The 18,251-nt window shown below is 51.3% G+C and overlaps 1 protein-coding gene across 1 annotated transcript in view; it reads right to left on the bottom strand.

Annotated features, from left to right (window-relative positions):
- The window catches only part of KSR2 (kinase suppressor of ras 2), a gene marked incomplete at its 5' end in the record, with an annotated part of 71,759 nt that overhangs the window by 3,768 nt on the left and 49,740 nt on the right, over positions 1-18,251 (bottom strand). Inside the window, 2 exons of the mRNA XM_010153169.1 lie at positions 4,532-4,665; positions 8,935-9,031. Of these exons, the coding sequence (XP_010151471.1) occupies positions 4,532-4,665; positions 8,935-9,031 (231 nt within the window). The remainder of the gene's footprint in view (positions 1-4,531; positions 4,666-8,934; positions 9,032-18,251) is intronic.

The raw sequence follows: 18,251 nt of genomic DNA, 5'->3' as shown, positions 1-18,251 counted from the left end.
TCTGAGAAATGCCAGCCCAGTAGCTTCGCACCCATCCCTGCCAGGCAGCCAGGGAACAGTTTGGGCACAGAATGATCAGGAGGGGGACCTTCAGCCCTTTCAGGCTGATGATGGGGATGCAGGTTCTGTTGGTCACACTGAGACCAACACACCAAAACACCTTGAAAGAGCAGAGGGGCAAAGCGTTATCTGGGGTAAATCCCACCACCATTGACACCACCTCACTGTGGTTTGAGATGGAGGTTGGACGAGGGACCTCTAAGGGTCTCTTCCAACAAAACCCACCCTATAATAATGCCTAGAAAATGAGCATTTTCAGGTGTTTGTCCCCAAACAGCCCCTCTAGCCTATCGCCATGTCCAAGCCTCCCATGCCATGGCCCATGGGAGCAGCCTGGCTTCGATAGAACCCCCTGCCCCCTGCAATATGTAGTGACCAATCCTTGCTGTGACATCATGATTAAATCCCAGGCCACCACCCAGGGATTTCACTTCATCTTCAATCTCCTCACCAGCCCCTCAGCCAACCTCAGCTGTCTCTACCTCCTCAAGGTCCCCCTGCTCAGTACAAATACATTAGGCTCCTTTGGCCAACGGCTGAGGATGATGTTGGCTGCTCCTTCATCCTTTACATCCTCTGGCAGGCACCTAGGATGCACCGCTGGCATAAAAAGGGTCCCTGGCAGGGACCACCAATGGTGGTAACTCATTAAGCAGCTTGATCATGTGTCTAAGGCCAAACTCAGCAGAAGGTAACAAAAACTGTCCCATGCCAGGCTAGAGAAGGAGGAACCCACCACCTCATATCAAGGAGTTTCTCCCTGCTTGGGCTTGGTACCCTCCCGAGAATGCTGAGGTGTAAGGGATGGCTGCGGGGTTGCTAGGGCCAAAATCCCAGATCCCAGGGGACAGCATCCAGGTATGGGTATCTCCATCCACCTCCAAGGTAGGATGACAAGGTCCTTCTGCAAATGCTGATTCCTAGGCTGGCTTTTCCCTCCTCAGCTGTGTGCACACAACACACACAATCCCAAAACGACGCAGTCCAGATCTTCACAATGCAAAGCCATCCCTGTCCACAGGCATCACTCCCAGATCTGGCAGCAACTGGAGGAGGAACCCCCTCCCTAGGGAAGGATGCTGCCACTGCAGGGAATCGCTGATTAAGCCTCCATGCCAACTCTGGGGTCTCAACGGCTCCTCGTCACCCTGCTGTGTCAGACCCATGACCGCAATCAGCTGCTTCGGCAAAGCACGGATCTTCCGGCCCCGGGAGCCGCAGGCGAGAGCACTTTGGCACAGAGGGGAGGCTTTCAGCTCCCCAGCCAGCCCTCACTGCTGTCCTCCAGCCCTACGCGGGCAGCTCTTAATTATAAGCAAGCTTTAAGCACCGGGGCAATTAGAAAAGATACGGAGGAGCACGCTCGTCCTCCCACGTGCCTATGGTCTCCTTCCCCAGGAAGGCAGCGGGGAGCAGGAAGCAGCAGTCAGCACTCAGACTTGCTCTGCTGCCCCCAGCAAGACCAGGATTGCCCCTGGGGCTGTTATTTTTGCTCACTTAGGTTGACGTGACACCCCAGGACCAGCGTTCAGGCTCACCTGGGGGTGCTCCAAAGACCAGATTTGGCTCGGCAGCTGCCGTGCAAGCTCAGCGTCGTCCCCCTGCAAAGCTCACGCACACCCAAGCACACAGCTATGGGTTTATGAGCTTCCAGCAGCGAGGGCTGAGCTTCAATGCAATCCCCAAACTGGTCTGATTACAGCAATTTGAGGTTTCATGACAAAAGTTTGCCTGATTTCATAACTGACCTGGCCACTTCCACGAGGAGAAAGCAGCACAACCAGCCAAGCACCTCCTAGACCCACTGAAGCACAAGCCAGCCCCAAGGCAAAAGCAAGTGCACAGGAGCAATTCAGACTACTCAAGACCCACCTTGCACTCCTCCTAATTACAGAGCAGCCCAACCAAGCCCAACAACATTGAAATAAAGGGGAATTAAATCTGATTTTGCGAGGATACAACACCAGATTACGAAGTCTCTGCAGAATGTGTTTTAGTTGCAATAGCCATCTTGTTTTTTCAGCAGCACAAGTGTGTCACAGCATGGGTGGGCTCTGCAAACGGCTTGTGCCGGATGCTTTCGTGAACTGAAGGTGAGCCTGCTCTAGGAGGAAGAGGAGGATTTTTAAGCCATGTCTTTTTTTAACCCTAGCAAAATCAGGCCAGTTTGTAGTTCTCATTCACGCATCTGAAGCGGCATCACTGTCCTTAACTCGACCTGCAAAAATTTGCTCCCTTCTCCACACATACTTGTCCATGCAAGCCTCCAAAACTGGGCTTTGTTGTTCTTCTTTATCTGAGAGAAAACAGAACCAGCAAAAAAAAACACCCTGAAAAAGAAAATCAGTCCTGCACACACTTGCTGCTTCAAAACTCATGGTGACCGATGAATGTGGATCCCCAAAGCCTTCTCTCAGCTCTCCACCTGCAGAAGACATGCCACCAGCAGTCCAGGGCATGGAAAACTCCTCAGAGCAGAGATTTCCCCATTTTCTCCATTTTTCTAAAAAAAAAACCCTGCTCATTTCTCTACATCTTTACATTTCTGACCATCCTTCCTCTCCTGAGTAATCTCCTGGACTTTACCCCCCAAGTGACATCCCAATCTTGCGCAGAGATGGCCACTCATCGGTCCACCTCATTGGACACCCCATTTCCCCAGTGTCTCATCTCTCATTTTACCTCCAGAGAATCTCTGACCTTGATAACAAAGGTTCCTGGCAAAATTTGGCCGTTTCTTCCCAAATCATTTTCCCACTGCTGGAATGAGCTGCAACCTCACCCAGGCAGGACTCAAGTCCCAAACCCCTGCCCAACTGCTGAGCCAGACCCAAAATCTATTTCTCCACTGCGGGGAGAACAGCAGCGCTGCTGGATTTCATGGGCTTCCTAAGCTTTTGGCTACATTTGCTCTAAAACCAGATGATATTTGTACAAGTGGAACAGAAAGGCTGGCTGCCCAGCTCGCCGAGAGGCATGGGATGGAGCAAGCTGGTTGTCGCCTTTTCCGCTAATCCTTTGACCTCATCACACAGAAATTAAAAAGTATATTAGAGTTTCCAAGGTGCATTTGATCTCCTGAGCGTCTTCGCCATAAAGTGATGACGGGAGCCACAACCCCTCCAGCGACAAACCCTATCATGTGGGTGATGGAGACCAAAAGGACCAGAAGGCTGGTACCGCGCTGCCGGAGGAAACCTGCCTGAGCTGCCGGTGCGATAACACCACGCTTGGAACACAAAGGGTTTAATGCAAGAGTGCTCTCCTGCTGGGAAAAGTCAGCAACGCTTTTTTTTTGTTTGCTTTAACAAAAGAGAAAAATATAATCTTTGTTCTTTTTTCCACTCTTCTGTTTCCTTCCCCCCACCCCAGCTTTCCTTTTCACAGTTACTGAAACCCTTTGCCCTGCTGTGCCCACAGCTGGAAAACCTCCAAAACACTGAAAAAAAAAACCCAATTAATAAGGAACATTTACCAAATGGGCTTGATTCAAAACCCAAAGAGTCCAAAAAATGTCACAACACTGTAAATGTCCCAAGGTTGGCTCTCGTTTTCTCCGCGTCTTGCTCCATGCCCTGGCTCGGCACAGGCGCCGTGGCCAGATGCCTGCAGCTCCCAAAAGGTCACCAGAGTGTCCAGGGGACAACCACGGGGACAGCACTGCTCAAACCCGGGCTGCTGCCCTGACTGCACCGTGCATCAGCCCAGAGGTAGGAGATGAAGCAGATGCCGGGGGATTTAACACAACATTGCTGGGGAAAGGCCAAGGAGCAAGGCCTTTGCTGGCACCTGTGAAACCGAGCCTGAGGAACATCGGACAGCTGCAGGGTGGTTTAGCCATGGAAATGATGCATCCCATGGGAAGAGGTTGGGTCCAGGAGACCCTGCCCTGGGCCAGGTCCTGCCTCTCTGAACCAAACTGCTGGAGACTTGCACCCAGCATCATGTTCCTTCCTACCAATCAAAAGCAACTCTGCCTCCCCGATGCTAGGTTTAAAACATAAATGAAACCAAATCAAATGAAAACAAGCTGCAACTTCTGCACCCAAGGAGCAGGGCAGTTTGTTTTCACCACTTGCCACTGAGCCCAGACCCACCTCGCTGCAGAAACCCCAGCCTTCCTTTCGCTATCCCTCCAGGGGTTTGCACTGCGAACCCAAACCCGGCGTCGAGTGTTGTGCTGCGTTCCAAGGGAGCTCGGAGGGGCAGAGGGGTTTCTGCAGGAGCTACATATCTTGCTCTTTTCCCAATGCAAGCGTCCTCAAAAGCAAAATCCTGTAGGTGAGATGGTGAAATGCCCAAGGCAGCCCCAGGACACTCAATGGCACCTTGTCCTCATGTGTACCGAGGCTGCAGTGCCAGAAAGGCACTTGCAGAGGAGGTTTTGGGGCTCCCTCACTGTGTTCCCAGCCAAAGGGAAGCTCTGGAGCATGGGGAGGAACACTGGTATTTCCACCATGCCACATCCTACCTGCCTGCTTGGAGAACTCCAGAGATGCTGAAGAGGCCGAAGTCTGTGATAACCACCTTCCCGTTGTCGTAGAAAACATTTTTTGACTTGAGGTCCTTGTGAAGGATCCCCTTGGCATGCAGGTAGCCCATTCCCTAGAATGGAAAAGAGAGAAAAATACCCCAGAATTGAAAAAGCAGCAGAGACAGACAGGTTACTGACAGAGCAGGGGCAGCCCCACGATTGCCGAGACAGGGAGAGCCCAGCTGTGAGCGACCCTGTGTCACGACAACACGTGCACACCACCAGGCTACAGCTGGGTCACAGCCAAAGGTGGCATGTCCCCAAACGACCCTGCAGAAAGGGCAGGTGTCCAGGGTGTCCCCGGCTTGGGATGGGCATTGGGCGGTGCTCACAGCGATGCCCACTGTGGTCACGGTGTGGGCATCTCGGCTGTCACAGCGCCCACTCATCTTCCTGATTAATTGGTTATGCAAGAAAAACGAACGGCAAACCAAACTGGCGGTCGTTTTCCTGAAATCCTCTGCTGAGAAATTGATGATGATGATGTTTTTGCCTTCACTGTCTTTTGGGGCTGGGAGCAGAAGGGTAATAAGACAAAGCTCTTCATCACCGCTATCGCACACCCTGGCTGAGCCATTAGTGCTTCCGATGCGCACACCGACACCATTAGCCTGGAAACAAGCGCCTCGCAGGAGTCCAGCCTTAATTCTTTTCCCCTAGGATAAACTACTTGGTGGTTAATTAAAATTATTGCTAATGATGCAAAAAAAAAAAAAAGACCATGGGTGGGAAATCCGAACTCCCTGCACCGGGCTTGTTTAGTGTCGGCAAATCAAGCAGACTGCCGACAGCTCGACGTGGTGAATGTTCAGCTCAACAGGATCACCAGCTCTGGGAACGGGGAGCATGATAAAAGCCATTTATCCTGACTTCAGCAGGGCTTTTGATGCTGTCTCACTTTTCATTCTCATAAGCAGACTAGGGGAAACTTGGTCTAGAGGAAGCTGCTGAAGGATAAATGCCAAGTGGGCCAGCAAACTGATGCTTAAGAGCGAATATCAGTTGTCCATCACCGACACGGGAGATTTGTTAACTGGATTTCCACGAGGGTCCATCCTAGGTCTGATATTTCACATATTGTCATTAACCACACAGGCAGTGGAACAAAAATGTATTTTTAAATTTACAGCTGATGTGGAGCTGGGAGGCACGATCCAAATGCAGAAACTATATGGGGAAAATTGGGAAAGCAACCTGAAAAAACCCACAAATCCTCAAATGCAAATGCCCAGGATGTGGGAACAAAGAAGGTACCAAGGACTTGCCAGCAGCACAGACCCACGGGGCTCTGCTCCAGGACAGCAAACACTGCAGCCCAGCAAGTCATGGGGTCAAATCCTGGAGGACCTTTGCTATGGGATGCTGGAGGAAGGGAAGGATTTGGGGCTGTGGCTGGCCTCGAGATCCCACAGCTGCAGCTGGATGACAGGACCATTCCAGCACCAGGATTAATTAGGGGGCTCCACTTCCCAGCACATGAAATAATGATGAGGTTTAAAAATCTGCTTTAAAATGTCACTGTCACCTTCACAAGGTGTCAGGGTTGTGCGAGGAACCGCATTGCAATGCTGTGAGTGTCTTCCTCCTGCAAAGCGCAGGAGCACCGAGCTGCCACCAGACAGGATGAGACCCAGCGCCACGGGGATGCTCTCCAGCAGGGACTTTGAACCCGTGCTCACACAGCATGGATGGGAACACATCTCCCACGCAATCAATAAATGCAGCCAAACCTTTGCTGAAGGTGTTTCTCGAGGAGCTCTCAGCAGACCCAAATCCCTCGCTTTGCTTCGAGGTATCGTGCAGATCCCACTGCAAATTCCAGCCCTGCCGCCTTTGCCCCTGGGATGATCTGTGAGAAAACACTCTTGGCCCAGTAATGCCTTAATTTGCTCGGCTGCCCGGCATGCATGAAAAGCCAGCTCCCTCTGCCGGCTTCGCTTCCGAAATAAATTAACTTTCGCCGCTGGAGAATCACAGCATAACGAGAGCCCTTGCACCCACTAATCCAATAAGCTTAGCAGCTCTCCTATCGCATGCAGGGACTTGAAGGATAAAGTCAGACAACTGCCATGACCAGGTAATGGAGATGGAGCTGTGGTCCTGCATCCAGCTCCTGGGGGAGATGCTGCCCCACGTCCAACCAAACCAAGATTTTGGGGTTTTCCTTCGCTTCTCCACACCAAGTCCACCAAAACCTCCTTAGCACCTGCTGATGGTTGACCTGGAGAGGTGGGAAGGCAGAGAAACTGCTCCTCGTGGCACACACCAGCAACAGGCCACGTGTCCGGGGCACAGCACTGATGGACCTGTCCTGCGAGCATGGAGCTGTCGTCGGAAGATCCCTCCGGTGCGCAGGGCGAGCCTGGGCTCAGCACCCATGCTGCGCAGCTTTGCCTCTGGACCTCTGCTCATTCCTACAGGGAGCCAGGTCAGCCAAAGCCCCTCTGCCCTGCACAGGAGCACCCAACCCCATGCTTCCAAGGAGGAGAGGGGATGCAAGGGAGCCAGCTTGCTGCTGGGGCTACAGCCAGGGCCATGTGCATTCAGGCTGATTTGCTTCAGCAGATCTTATGGGTGACATTCTTCATGGTCATTCTTCCACCTCACAGATCCAGGGATGCTTCCCTGGTGCTGGCAATGCCTCACAACACCACAGTTTGACGTTTCCAACTCGTTTCTACCACACATGCAGCCGCAGAAATCTCAGTCCTCAAAGCCCCAGCCCACACGAAGCGAGGCACAGAGAAAGGGGCTGAACGGAGCCATTACCGCCCGCTGTGAACATCTGGGAGGCAAGAACCCTGAGCACAAGAGTGGTGGTAGTCAGGGGAAAACATGTGAGACAAACCTCTGTGATGCTTGAGATGTTTGCTCAGTGGGAAAAATCCATCTTTAAAAAGTGGAAAAGGGGATCAAAACCAGAAATGAAGCAGAAAGACCCTCAGCTGCCTCAGACATCCCAGCTCTGGTGCCACCACCCAGCTTGGGGCACACTACAGCCCTGCTTAGGGCTGACAGCATCACCCAGTGGGCTCAGGAGTACCCGTGGGGCAGGCAGACCTGCTGGGTGACTCCGGACAGCACACCAAAGATGCAGGGTTGGTCTCTCACGGCTTCCCTCCACCACCCCAACGCGGGGCTCAGCCACATCACCGCTCCAAGACACCTCCTGCAATGGCCGGACAGACACGGGCGGCTCAGCGAATTGGTTAAGCCTATGCCTGACTGCCAGCTCCTGCCCGGTGCCCAGAGACTTTGGAGGAATTTCAGGAATTTACGTTAAAAGCAGCATGCACTATGAATGTATACACCACTGAATCTGGGTGTAAATAAACGCAAAATAGGCAATCTAATAAGAGACAGCATAAGCACAGGCAGAGGAATGGCACCATTCAGGATATATCGCAGCACATATTCTGGTTTATAGCGTGGATTTGAATATTTAAGGAGCTTTAAGATCTGCCAGAAAAACTTTTTTTCCCCTCCATAGAAATACGTTAAACGTGAGCTCAGTCCCAGACAATTCGGTCTTGCTGGGGGCCGGAGGTGCTGGCTGACCTTGAGCAGGCACAAGGTCAGTGTTGCGGCTGCTGGGGTAGGACACGTGCCAAATACTTTTGGTACCGTTTGGTGTTAAATATGTCTGGAATCACAGTGAAAACCTACTCTGGCAGACGGCTCAACACCTCTCAGGAAAACGAGCCGCTGCAGACACTCGATGGGAAGCTTTGATGGTTCAGGACCCAACTTCCCAGCCACTTGACCCCACCACATGAGGATCCTCCCCAGCATCTATTTATACAGTCACGTCTGAAGTGTCGAAGACGCACTTTGAGTCATCTCTGTGAAAGGAAAAGCTTTTTTAGCTCAGAAAAACGTACGTGTGCTCTGCCTCGTGGCACACACAGCCCCCTGCCACGAGCACCGCGGCACTGACTCCTCCAGGCGCCTTGGCTGCGGGGATGCTTTCATTAGACGTGCAAACCTCAGACCAACTGCCGTTGATTTTTTTTTTTTTCCAAGATGAGAGGAATATCCAACTGGCACCTCACAGCAGCAGCAAAGCTGGGCTTAAACACCTGCACTTCCAAGGGGGAAGAGGAGCTGTGGCAAGGATGAGCCCCAAGCTCACCGCTGCATGGGGAGCCCACGGGACGCCTTGGTGACACCCCAGTTCAGCTCGAAGTGGGTGAGGGAGGTCTGAGAGACCTGGATTTTAAAGCCAAGAGGTGTCCAGATTCCTTGGTTTCTTCACTCCCACTCCCCAGAGCAGCTCAGACAGGCTCTTGGCCAGATCAGGACCCCCACGTGTGGCAAGCTGCCCCCGCACCGTATCATACCTTCACAATTTCTTGCGCTATCTGCCTTGTCTTGTTGACATCCAGGACGATTTTGGCATCTCTCACCACCGAGTAGAGAGTCCGTCCTTTACACAGGCTGAAAGAACAGGAAAAGGGAGAAGATAAAACCATGTTTTATAAACCCCCACTGAGAAACATCCCCAAATGATAAAGGCAGCGGCTGTGGCAGGGAGCTATAAATAACCGCAAGAGCTTTGGCTACATCTCAAGGCAGATTGAAGATGCAGCAGAGAAACTGGGGGCTCTCCCCAGTTTGGCACTGGGAAGGAGCTCACGCTGCTCCCCAGTGTCTGCTGGTGCCGTCAGCGTGGTGTCGAGCACCATACGGGGTAACCTGGGCTGGTTCCCCGGCTCGTCCCCACATCCCAGCCACGAGCAAACCACCTGGTCCTCTTGCTTCAGACTTGCTGTGCAAAACTGGCCGTGGCTCCCCGCCTCTTCCCTCAGAGCATACAATACTCACAGATGTAATATGAGTCAAAAGCAGTGTCTGCTGGTGCCGTCAGCGTGGTGTCGAGCACCATACGGGGTAACCTGGGCTGGTTCCCCGGCTCGTCCCCACATCCCAGCCACGAGCAAACCACCTGGTCCTCTTGCTTCAGACTTGCTGTGCAAAACTGGCCGTGGCTCCCCGCCTCTTCCCTCAGAGCATACAATACTCACAGATGTAATATGAGTCAAAAGAGGAAAGACAGGGAGGGAAAAAAAAACCCAAACCCCAATGCACTGTACAATGTCCTCCAATTTTCCTTCTCGTACCAATTACAGTAAAATCTATTTACAGAGCCTTAATTACCAAAGGCAGCTGGAGGGGGAAGGGGGGGGGGGGGATTTTTTTTGATATAAACCAATTAAAAATATATTGACATTTGAATATCATAATGGAGTATGTGGGTGGATGCTGCCTCGACTCCCGCCCACCAAAAAGGGCTTTTTTGCTTTTCTATTTCCACCCACGCTCATTACAGGCAACTTTAGAAAGATGAGACTGGATACCTGTGCCCGGGAAATAAAGCGCCCGACACACATCTCGTTAAAGAGGCTTCGGCAGCCACAGATGTTAATTTGATCCTGTCTAGTTAACAAATAAAAAGTTACAGGTTTTAATTCCTTTGCTCTCCCGCCCCACTGCATCCTCCCTCAGCTCCATTGCTTTCCCCTTTGCCCCTCTCCTCCAGTCCCAGGGATGCCAGCACAGACCGGCCTGGATTTATCCCCTGGGAAATAGCAGGTTTTTACCCTTTTCAGCTGGAAATAATCAGCCTGAACTGTGCCTTGCTACAGGGGCTGAGGAGCATCCAACGAAGCCACCGTGGTTTTGCCCGGGTACCACGGGGAGAGGGGCAGGTTGGGACCCTCGTCACGGCTGAGGAGGAAGGGACACACCGAGGATAGTGATGCTCAGCAGCAGAGAGCACAATTTTCAGGTCAAGAAGGAATGGGACCAATCATATAACTCACGGGTTTTGGAAAGACAACAGCATACTTCGGAGCACTTCATTGCAGATCGTGTTGGAAATAACATTGCTGGATGCAGACAAGCCACAGCAGGGAGTTTGGGGCATTTTCATACTCCTGCAACTGCCTCCTTGGTCATGCCTGTCCTTGCTGAGGTGTCTCAGCACGTCCCTGGGCACACCAGCTGGACTGCAAACCCGAGGCACACACAATTGCAAACACCATCTTCCTCCAGCACCACCAGCCGCTTCCTATCTGCTGCAGTCACCGAGAAATACGAATCCCTCTGAAGATTAGGATCCAAGCACTCAAACTGCTACTTAGAAATAAGTGATAAAGACAGCCCTGGGGTTTCTGCAACTGGAATTAAACAGTGTCAAATAATGACGGACTACTTCTCCAGTATGAAAGTTTTTTGCACTAATTTGCTAAATAACCCTGTAAAACTTCAAGCTCTGTGATGCAACAGGCTTTCTGCCACCTCCCATGACCTGCCTGCTTACCCTCCTCCCTGCCCTCCCCGCTCCCCAGCAAACGCTTGTTTCCCCCCAGAGAAAACCATTCCAGAAAGTTGCTTGTGGTCTGCATTAGTCGTAAATCGACTTTACCAGTGCAATGAATACATTAGTGCTGAGAGGGGGGTTGATTTCATCCCTAAAGTGAGTTAAGATCAGCTGTTTTCCTGGAAAAGGGTTGTTTAGAGAACAATCCTCAAATTTCTGCCTGTCTGAACTGCAGAGAGAACCCTGGGAGCGGAGCCCACAGCCCTTTACTGATGAGATTCCCATCTCCAGAGGGACCGCATTAAAGGAGGCAGTGGAGGCACCCAGCACGAGGAGAGCAGCCACCGCTCAGACCCAGGGTGGTGGTACCAGCACACGGGACATGCCACCACCCCTCCTCGGACCTCGGTAGAGCCATCGAGGCAGCCCAGGTGCCTCTCTCCGCCCCTCGATGAATAACTCCTCCGAATGAATTCAACTAGCGAGCGCCGCACCGGTATTTGTTCAGAGTTTTCTTGCCGGATAAGGAGCTGCCAGTGCGGAGATAAAGCCCGGTTGATATCTATTATGCAGCACCTGAGCCCATTCAGCCACCACCTGCACAACCTTTTCATGGCAGAGCTCAACAATTTTGCTTCTTCTCGATCCTCCTCTGCCATCAATCGTTCCCCATTCGGGCAGGAGCGGCAGGCACAAAGCGCAGCTCCCGGGGCACGCACATCGTCTTCTGCCTTTCCACTTGAAGAGGTCTACGCTGCACCGCGGCATTGAGGTACCCAGCCGGCTGCGAGCGAGCGATGCTGCGGATCACAAGGCCAGAGACCGCCTACGCTTGACACCAGAAACAAAGGCAGACGATTTGCGTCTTCAGACAGATCCCAGCTTATTCACCACTGAAGTACGTATTCATAAACAAATACGTGTCTTCTCCTCCTAAGCCTCTCCATCCCACCCATCAGCAGAGCAAGGAGGTTGGTGACACACGCTCCGGCACCCGAACCCCAGCCAGAGCTGAGAGGGGGCAGGGACAGCCCAGACGGGCAGCTTGGGGAGACACAGGGGTTTGTCCTGGGCTCCCCAGTATCCAGGAATTCACCTCAGCCCACGGCACAACTCCACTCCCAGCTTTCCCCTCACCGGCCCCTTCGAAAGTCCCGGCCCCGCGGCCCCATCCCACTGCAGATGCAACTCTATTCAAAATGAGTTTTTGAAGTGTTCAGCCAAGCAAGCCAAATCCCAAATTGCTTTATAAACACTCTGCATTTCACCAGCGTGGGCTGAAGACATCAGCAACGGGAGCAAAGCCAAAGCGACTTGCAGAGGAACAATTTGGGAGGGATGAGTGAGGAAGAGTTAGAGCACTGCCTCTTGATATTACTGCCATTCGACGGGAAAACAGTCTCACCCATCCCCCACCCATTGGGGTTTTTCCCTCTCCCTCTGAAATATCGATGGCCATCACCTCCACGCTGACATCCGTCACTTCTACAGGGTTGAAGACCCGAGCCTGGCTCCTGCTCAGGAGCAGGAATAAATTCTGAGCCGACGGTGCGGCAGTTGCACGCGGGTCACGATGCCGTTACTTACCGGTGGTTTGTGCTTTTCTTCCTTCTGCCCAACCATCCACATAAATGCCCATTAAATTAAATAGGATCATTTGAACACCCCAAAGTGATAAATGCCAGACCCCAGGAAGCTCATTACTTTCTAGTATATTGATTTATGGGGAACGAGCTCAGATACCATGGTGATAGCCAGCAATATACACCCAGGGGAGACACAGAAGGAGAGAGTGGGAATTAATAATAAGTACTTTCATATAAAAACACCTCTGCTAGCAGGTTACATCTGTGCTTGAGGAAAGACAGGGCAAAGGAGGGGCTGTTAAGATGCTTCCACATTGCCCATCAGTTTACTGTTTTTTCATATTTCATGGAAAATAAGAAATATTTGGGGAATATTAAGAAAAGCATGGCCACAGCAACCAGAGCCGCTGAGCTGGGACTTATTAGTTTTCATTGGAGCAGGACTAGCCGTGGCAGGGAGGGGAGGAATGAGTACTGCACACACCTGCACGTGCCCAAGTTATTCGGGAAGTTTTCAAGCTGTGTCCCTGTATTGGCTTGTTTTTCTCTTTTGCCAATATCTGGCATTTGTGCTTTTGAAACTAGATAGTCACAAATGTCTGTCACAAAATGGAAGGTTAAACAAGGCTGGAAGAGCAGCAAAGTGAGAGGTTTGGGCTTTTTCTTCCTCAGAATCAATAAGAAATATCGCACCCTACACACGCTCTCCCTGCTATGCCGGCGTGAGCGAAGCAGAGCAGTGGCATCATCCAGCTCCAGCTCCCCAAGCCTTCTGCATCTAAACACCACCCCTAGGACAGCGGGGACACACTGCCAGGACAACCAGACAGAGCTGAAATGAGTTTGTTAGGTCTCAGTCTAAGGAGAAGGCTGGCATGTGTCAGACCCCACACCTATATATGGGGATTTTTTTCCCTGATAAAAAGCTGGGAGGGGGATGAAAAGGCTTGGCCAGCTCACAGGCCAACAAAAGCAACATGTGGTTATCTTCCTTCCGGGGCACCAAGAAACACCATCCATCCTCACCAGACCACAGCCAGGGGGGAAAGCAGCAGCTGACAGTGTCACAGCAGCACAATGCCATGAAATGCTGGACCGGGAGCACCAGGAGACCTGATGCCAAGCACCAGCATCCATCAGAGCCTGGTTCCCCTGCAGGCATCCCGGAACTTTTCCCAGCAAACTCCACCTCTGAACTGAATCCTTACACAAGTCTCCCAAAGCAACCCCAACGGGGATGCAGGGAATATAATTGGGAATATCATTACCTGCCGCAAGCAATATTTTCAGCCAGGTCCCCAGCCTGGAGCTCACAGTGACCCGGCTCCCACTTTGCAGGAAGGAGCATCTGCAGAGCAAAATTAGTGTGGGGAAATAAAAAAGCCTCAAAGAGACAACGCTCCCCTCGTCCCGCACTCGCTATCTCTGCCGATGGAAGTGCCGTCCTTTGATGGATATTACTTAGGCAGCAAAATTTTCCTCCCAGCAGCTGGCACAGGAGATAACTACAGCCAGCACAGCCAAACCGCAAGGGCTGGGAGGAGGAAGAGGATCAGCCTTCCCGAAAAGTAGCTCCAACTCTATCGCAGCTTTGGGGAAAAACAAGTTATTTAGAAAAAGCCAACTTCATGCATTTTTATTTGGAGGCGATAGTGTCAGAGAGCTATTTTACAGCTGCGGAGAAAAGAGCTAAGAGACAGGTGAATGCAAAGCAGTCCCAGGGCTTATCTAAAGCCCCGGTTGCAAACAAGTCATCCGAAAATACTTGATGCTTTGGGTGGCACTTGCTGCCTTTTGAAAGGGTGCGCTCGTAATCAGCTCCAAGAGGGCTGGCTGGGTGTACAGGGCTGTGTGAAGGCGCTTTGACCTCTCCTTGCCTTTGAAGGAGCCTAATATATTCTCTGCACTGTGATCCTCTGACCACTTTGTACTTGAGGAAGGAAAAGAATTTTTTTAAACCCCCCTTCTTTTAGAGAGAGAGAAGCAGCAAATCTTTTGATCGAGGTAGTTGCCTCACTAGAACCCAACTCCACTTTGGAATAGTAATAATAAGTATTATTAAAAAAAATTAATAATGCTGTCACAGGAGGGATCTACTTCCCTGGGCAGCCTCGTCTTTGGCTAAACAAGAGGATGCCAGCACATGGTTTCCCCCAGGACCTGCCCCAGCAAACAGCCCAGCCCAGCCCAGCCCCAAAGAGGACCCCCAGCACTGCCAACGCTCAGAAAAACCAAGGACTCGTGCTGAGATGTCATTCAATAGCGAAGGGAAGAGCTGGCACCAGTAGAAAGACTTGGTTGGGACCATCTCTCAGCAGGGCACTTAATCACAGGCTTTCCCTTAAACACGCGCTTAAATCCCTTCCTCTCTAGCCAAGTGCTTCAGCGCCGAGTCCTGCTGCGTTAAGTACTTTCCCCAAGAAGCCACGGCCAAAATAAAAATATTATGGCATTTGGAATACACTGTTAAAACACAGAGGAGAACTTTCCCTTCCAGCATCCCTGGCCAGAGGAGCGCGTCACGGCGGTGCGAACAAACGGGGATTGATGCTACAATGGGTTAGAGAAGCTCAGCCGGCACCGAAGCAGCCAGCTCTTATTTCGACATCAAACACCCTCGCAGAGTATCAAGCTGCTGCCCTTCCCCATCCCTGCCATCCTCAGTGCTCTGGATATTTCGGTCTCCTCCTCAACCCATCCCGCTCCGCCAGCTGCCAAACGCAATGTTGTCTCCGGGCAGAAGATATATACTCGCTTAACGTATATATTAATACACATATCGACTTCCCTGTTGCAGTTGTTATCAAGATTTATCCAGCCTGATGGCCTCTTATTGATTGTGAAGGAGTGTATTCCCACGGGTCAATCAATTCTGATCCAGCCTGTGGCACGAACTCAATACCTATTTATTATATGATCTACGAGGTCCATTACTTTAACTGCTGGGAAAAGGGAAACGCAGCAGAAGGTAAGAGGGAAAACAATTGAAAGGCAGGGCAGGAGGTGAGGCTTTGGCTCCCAAAGCATGTGCTTGAACATGGGGAGGTTACAGGAGGGAGGGTCTCACGGTTTTTGCTCCCAAAATACACAATGTGTAGGGAGAAAAGGGCCAGATCTCAAAGGCATCTCAGAATCATCTGGCTCTGGGATGCATGGTTCCAGGATAGCGTGGAAGAAAACAACGTGGCAGCTCTGTGCCTCAGTTTCCCTCCTGTTGAGCAGGATTTAGAGCTCCTACTTAACTCTCCAGGGCAGGAAAGAAAGCTGATGGATGTATTTTGAGATCATTGGGTTGCACTGAGGAGAAAAAGGCAATTTGTTGTTCACTAAAGCCCGAACAGCCAACTCTGCTCCCTGGAGAGAGCAACAGGCTGGCTGCAAGCAGCACACACAGGCTTGTGCAGCCCATCCTGGCCTCATGGAGCACCCACAGGGGAAAACCAAGCAGCCCCAATTTGTTTTCTCTTAAGTGTGATGGCTTACACCCTTCCGCATTCACTCCCATCCTTAGAGCACGTCAAATATCCACTCAGTCCCCAGCTCCCTGAGCATTAAGATTTACAAGTCCCAAATCCTTCACAGCTGAGCCAGGACACTGTAAATGTCAGAAGGTTTGGCACAGGGAGAGGCTTGGAAGAGCTGAGCATTTAAAGCCGAGCTTTGTGCGGAGCTGCTCCGGGCCCACAGGGAACAGGGTCCAGGGACGGGAGGGAATCCCCTGCAGGGAGCTGGGCTTGTTCCTCCCAGCAGCAGAGCCAAGCATTAGACATTGCCAAAAGTCAGCATAGAAATTAATTATAAAATCTATATAAACTCCACCATTTAGCCCATGGGATGCAAGAAAGTTATCCTGTAAGATAAAGCCGTAGCATCCCAATCTTTTTCCCATCCCTCATTCTCACAATTTCCCTACTAATTCATGGCAGGTAATGTGTTCCCTGTTGCTAAAGCCTATTTGCTTTGTCACGGAGGAGGAAAGAGCAAATTTTTCATCTTTGGTATCTGATGCGAGAAGAGGGCCTGGGCTAATGTTCATCCTCACCCCGAACCGCCAGCTCCAGGAAGGCTTTGGGAGATGGTCCCTGTCTGGCAGAAATACTCCAAGTTCCTCTGCTGAAAGGCACCTTTGACAAATTAATTCTCTTTATGTAGTCCTGCCATGGTCAAGCTTAATTCCTAATGTGCTTCAATGTTCTCCTTGATCTTCCGAACGCATCACGGCAGAGCCATAAATCATGGCCGTGCAGCCCCAGGTGGGATCACCGGCAGCCATCGAGTTGGCTCCTGGTTGCACCCTGTGAATCTGGAGTCCCTCTGGCATCGCACCACAATAAGAGGGGACAAAATTCGGCCAGAAGCATCCCAGGGTGCAAACCCCAATGTCTTTGCATGGAGTTTGTGTCACATTTGAACTTTTAACTAAAAACCAAGTAATATTCTTAGAAAAGCTGCACCAAATCCCCCCCTGCAAGTCAGCAGGAGCACAAAGCATGGGCAAACTCCAGCTCAAACTACCTCTCTGCTGCTTTTCAGACCTGCTAGCCTCACTCCCTCCTTGTGAACAACCTTCCCACCCAACGAGAGCTCTTGGTGCTCCCCAGAAGGCTGCAACGTGCGTGCCAATCCCCCCACCTCCATTTCAGGCTCGGTGAGATCCAGGAGCCTTAGGAAGGATCAATAAGCATTAAAATCCCTTTCTTCTACCCTCCCTGCTTCCTCCCAAGAAGGAACACCCAGAATCGTAAAACCTGGTAGTTTCTGCAATCCATTACCCTCGTGGGTGGCTCGAGCCATTTAATAGCATTAGAAAACTGTTAGACTTTGTCCTTTGAGGGACCTCCTGGGTGACTGAAGCTTTACCTCCCCTCCCCATGCTGCCGCCGACAGGGGCCAGGACCAGGAGCCCCCAGGAGCTGACATGAGCTTACCCAGGCCCGGCTTTGTCTCATTCAACACCGGCAAAAACAACTTGTCATTTGCCTGTATTGCAGCACAAATGACATTTCTTCGGTCCTTTCATTTCCACCAGGCCAAGGACTTTGATGCTGTTTCGTGCTATCCATTATGCAGCGCTCAAAGCACCAAGGCTCACATTCGCTTTTGCTCAAGACTAATTAAGATGAATGTTAACTGTCCCCACCGCTCATTACCCAAGAGAAAATCTATTAGCGGCCCCGATGGAAGCGCTCTTTGGAGTCACCACCTCCCATTGCCAAAAGATGCTGAATTCCTTCCTTTCCAACCCAGATGGTAGCGTTAACTGAAACTGAAGAAACGTAGAATGGTCTGGGTTGGAAGGAACTTTTCAAGGTCATTTAGTTCCACCCCCCTCCTGGCAGGGACAGGGACCCCTTCCACTAGACCAGGTTGCTCAGAGCCTCATCCAGCCTGGTCTTGGACACTTCCAGGGATGGGGCATCCACAGCTTCTCTGGGCAACCTGTTCCACTGCCTCCCTACCCTCATCGTAAAAAATTTCTTCCTTATGTCCAACCTAAATCTACCCTCTTTAAAGCCATTACCACATGTCTATCACTACAGACCTTACAAAAAAGTCTGTCCCCATCTTTCTTATAAGCCCCTTTAAGTACAGAAATGCCACAATAAGGTCTTCCCGGAGCTTTCTCTTCTCCAGGCTGAACATCCCCAACTCTCAGCCTGTCCCCATAGCAGAGGGACTCCAGCCCTTGGAGTATCTTTGTGGCCCTCCTCATCCTTCTACTCAGGGCTGCTCTCCATCCACTCTCCAC

The sequence above is a fragment of the Eurypyga helias genome, unplaced genomic scaffold, assembly GCF_000690775.1.
Source record: "Eurypyga helias isolate BGI_N326 unplaced genomic scaffold, ASM69077v1 scaffold17546, whole genome shotgun sequence".
Taxonomy (NCBI): domain Eukaryota; kingdom Metazoa; phylum Chordata; class Aves; order Eurypygiformes; family Eurypygidae; genus Eurypyga; species Eurypyga helias.
The sequence above is the reverse complement of the archived record's forward strand: the minus strand, read 5'-3'. Positions and strand labels throughout refer to the sequence as shown.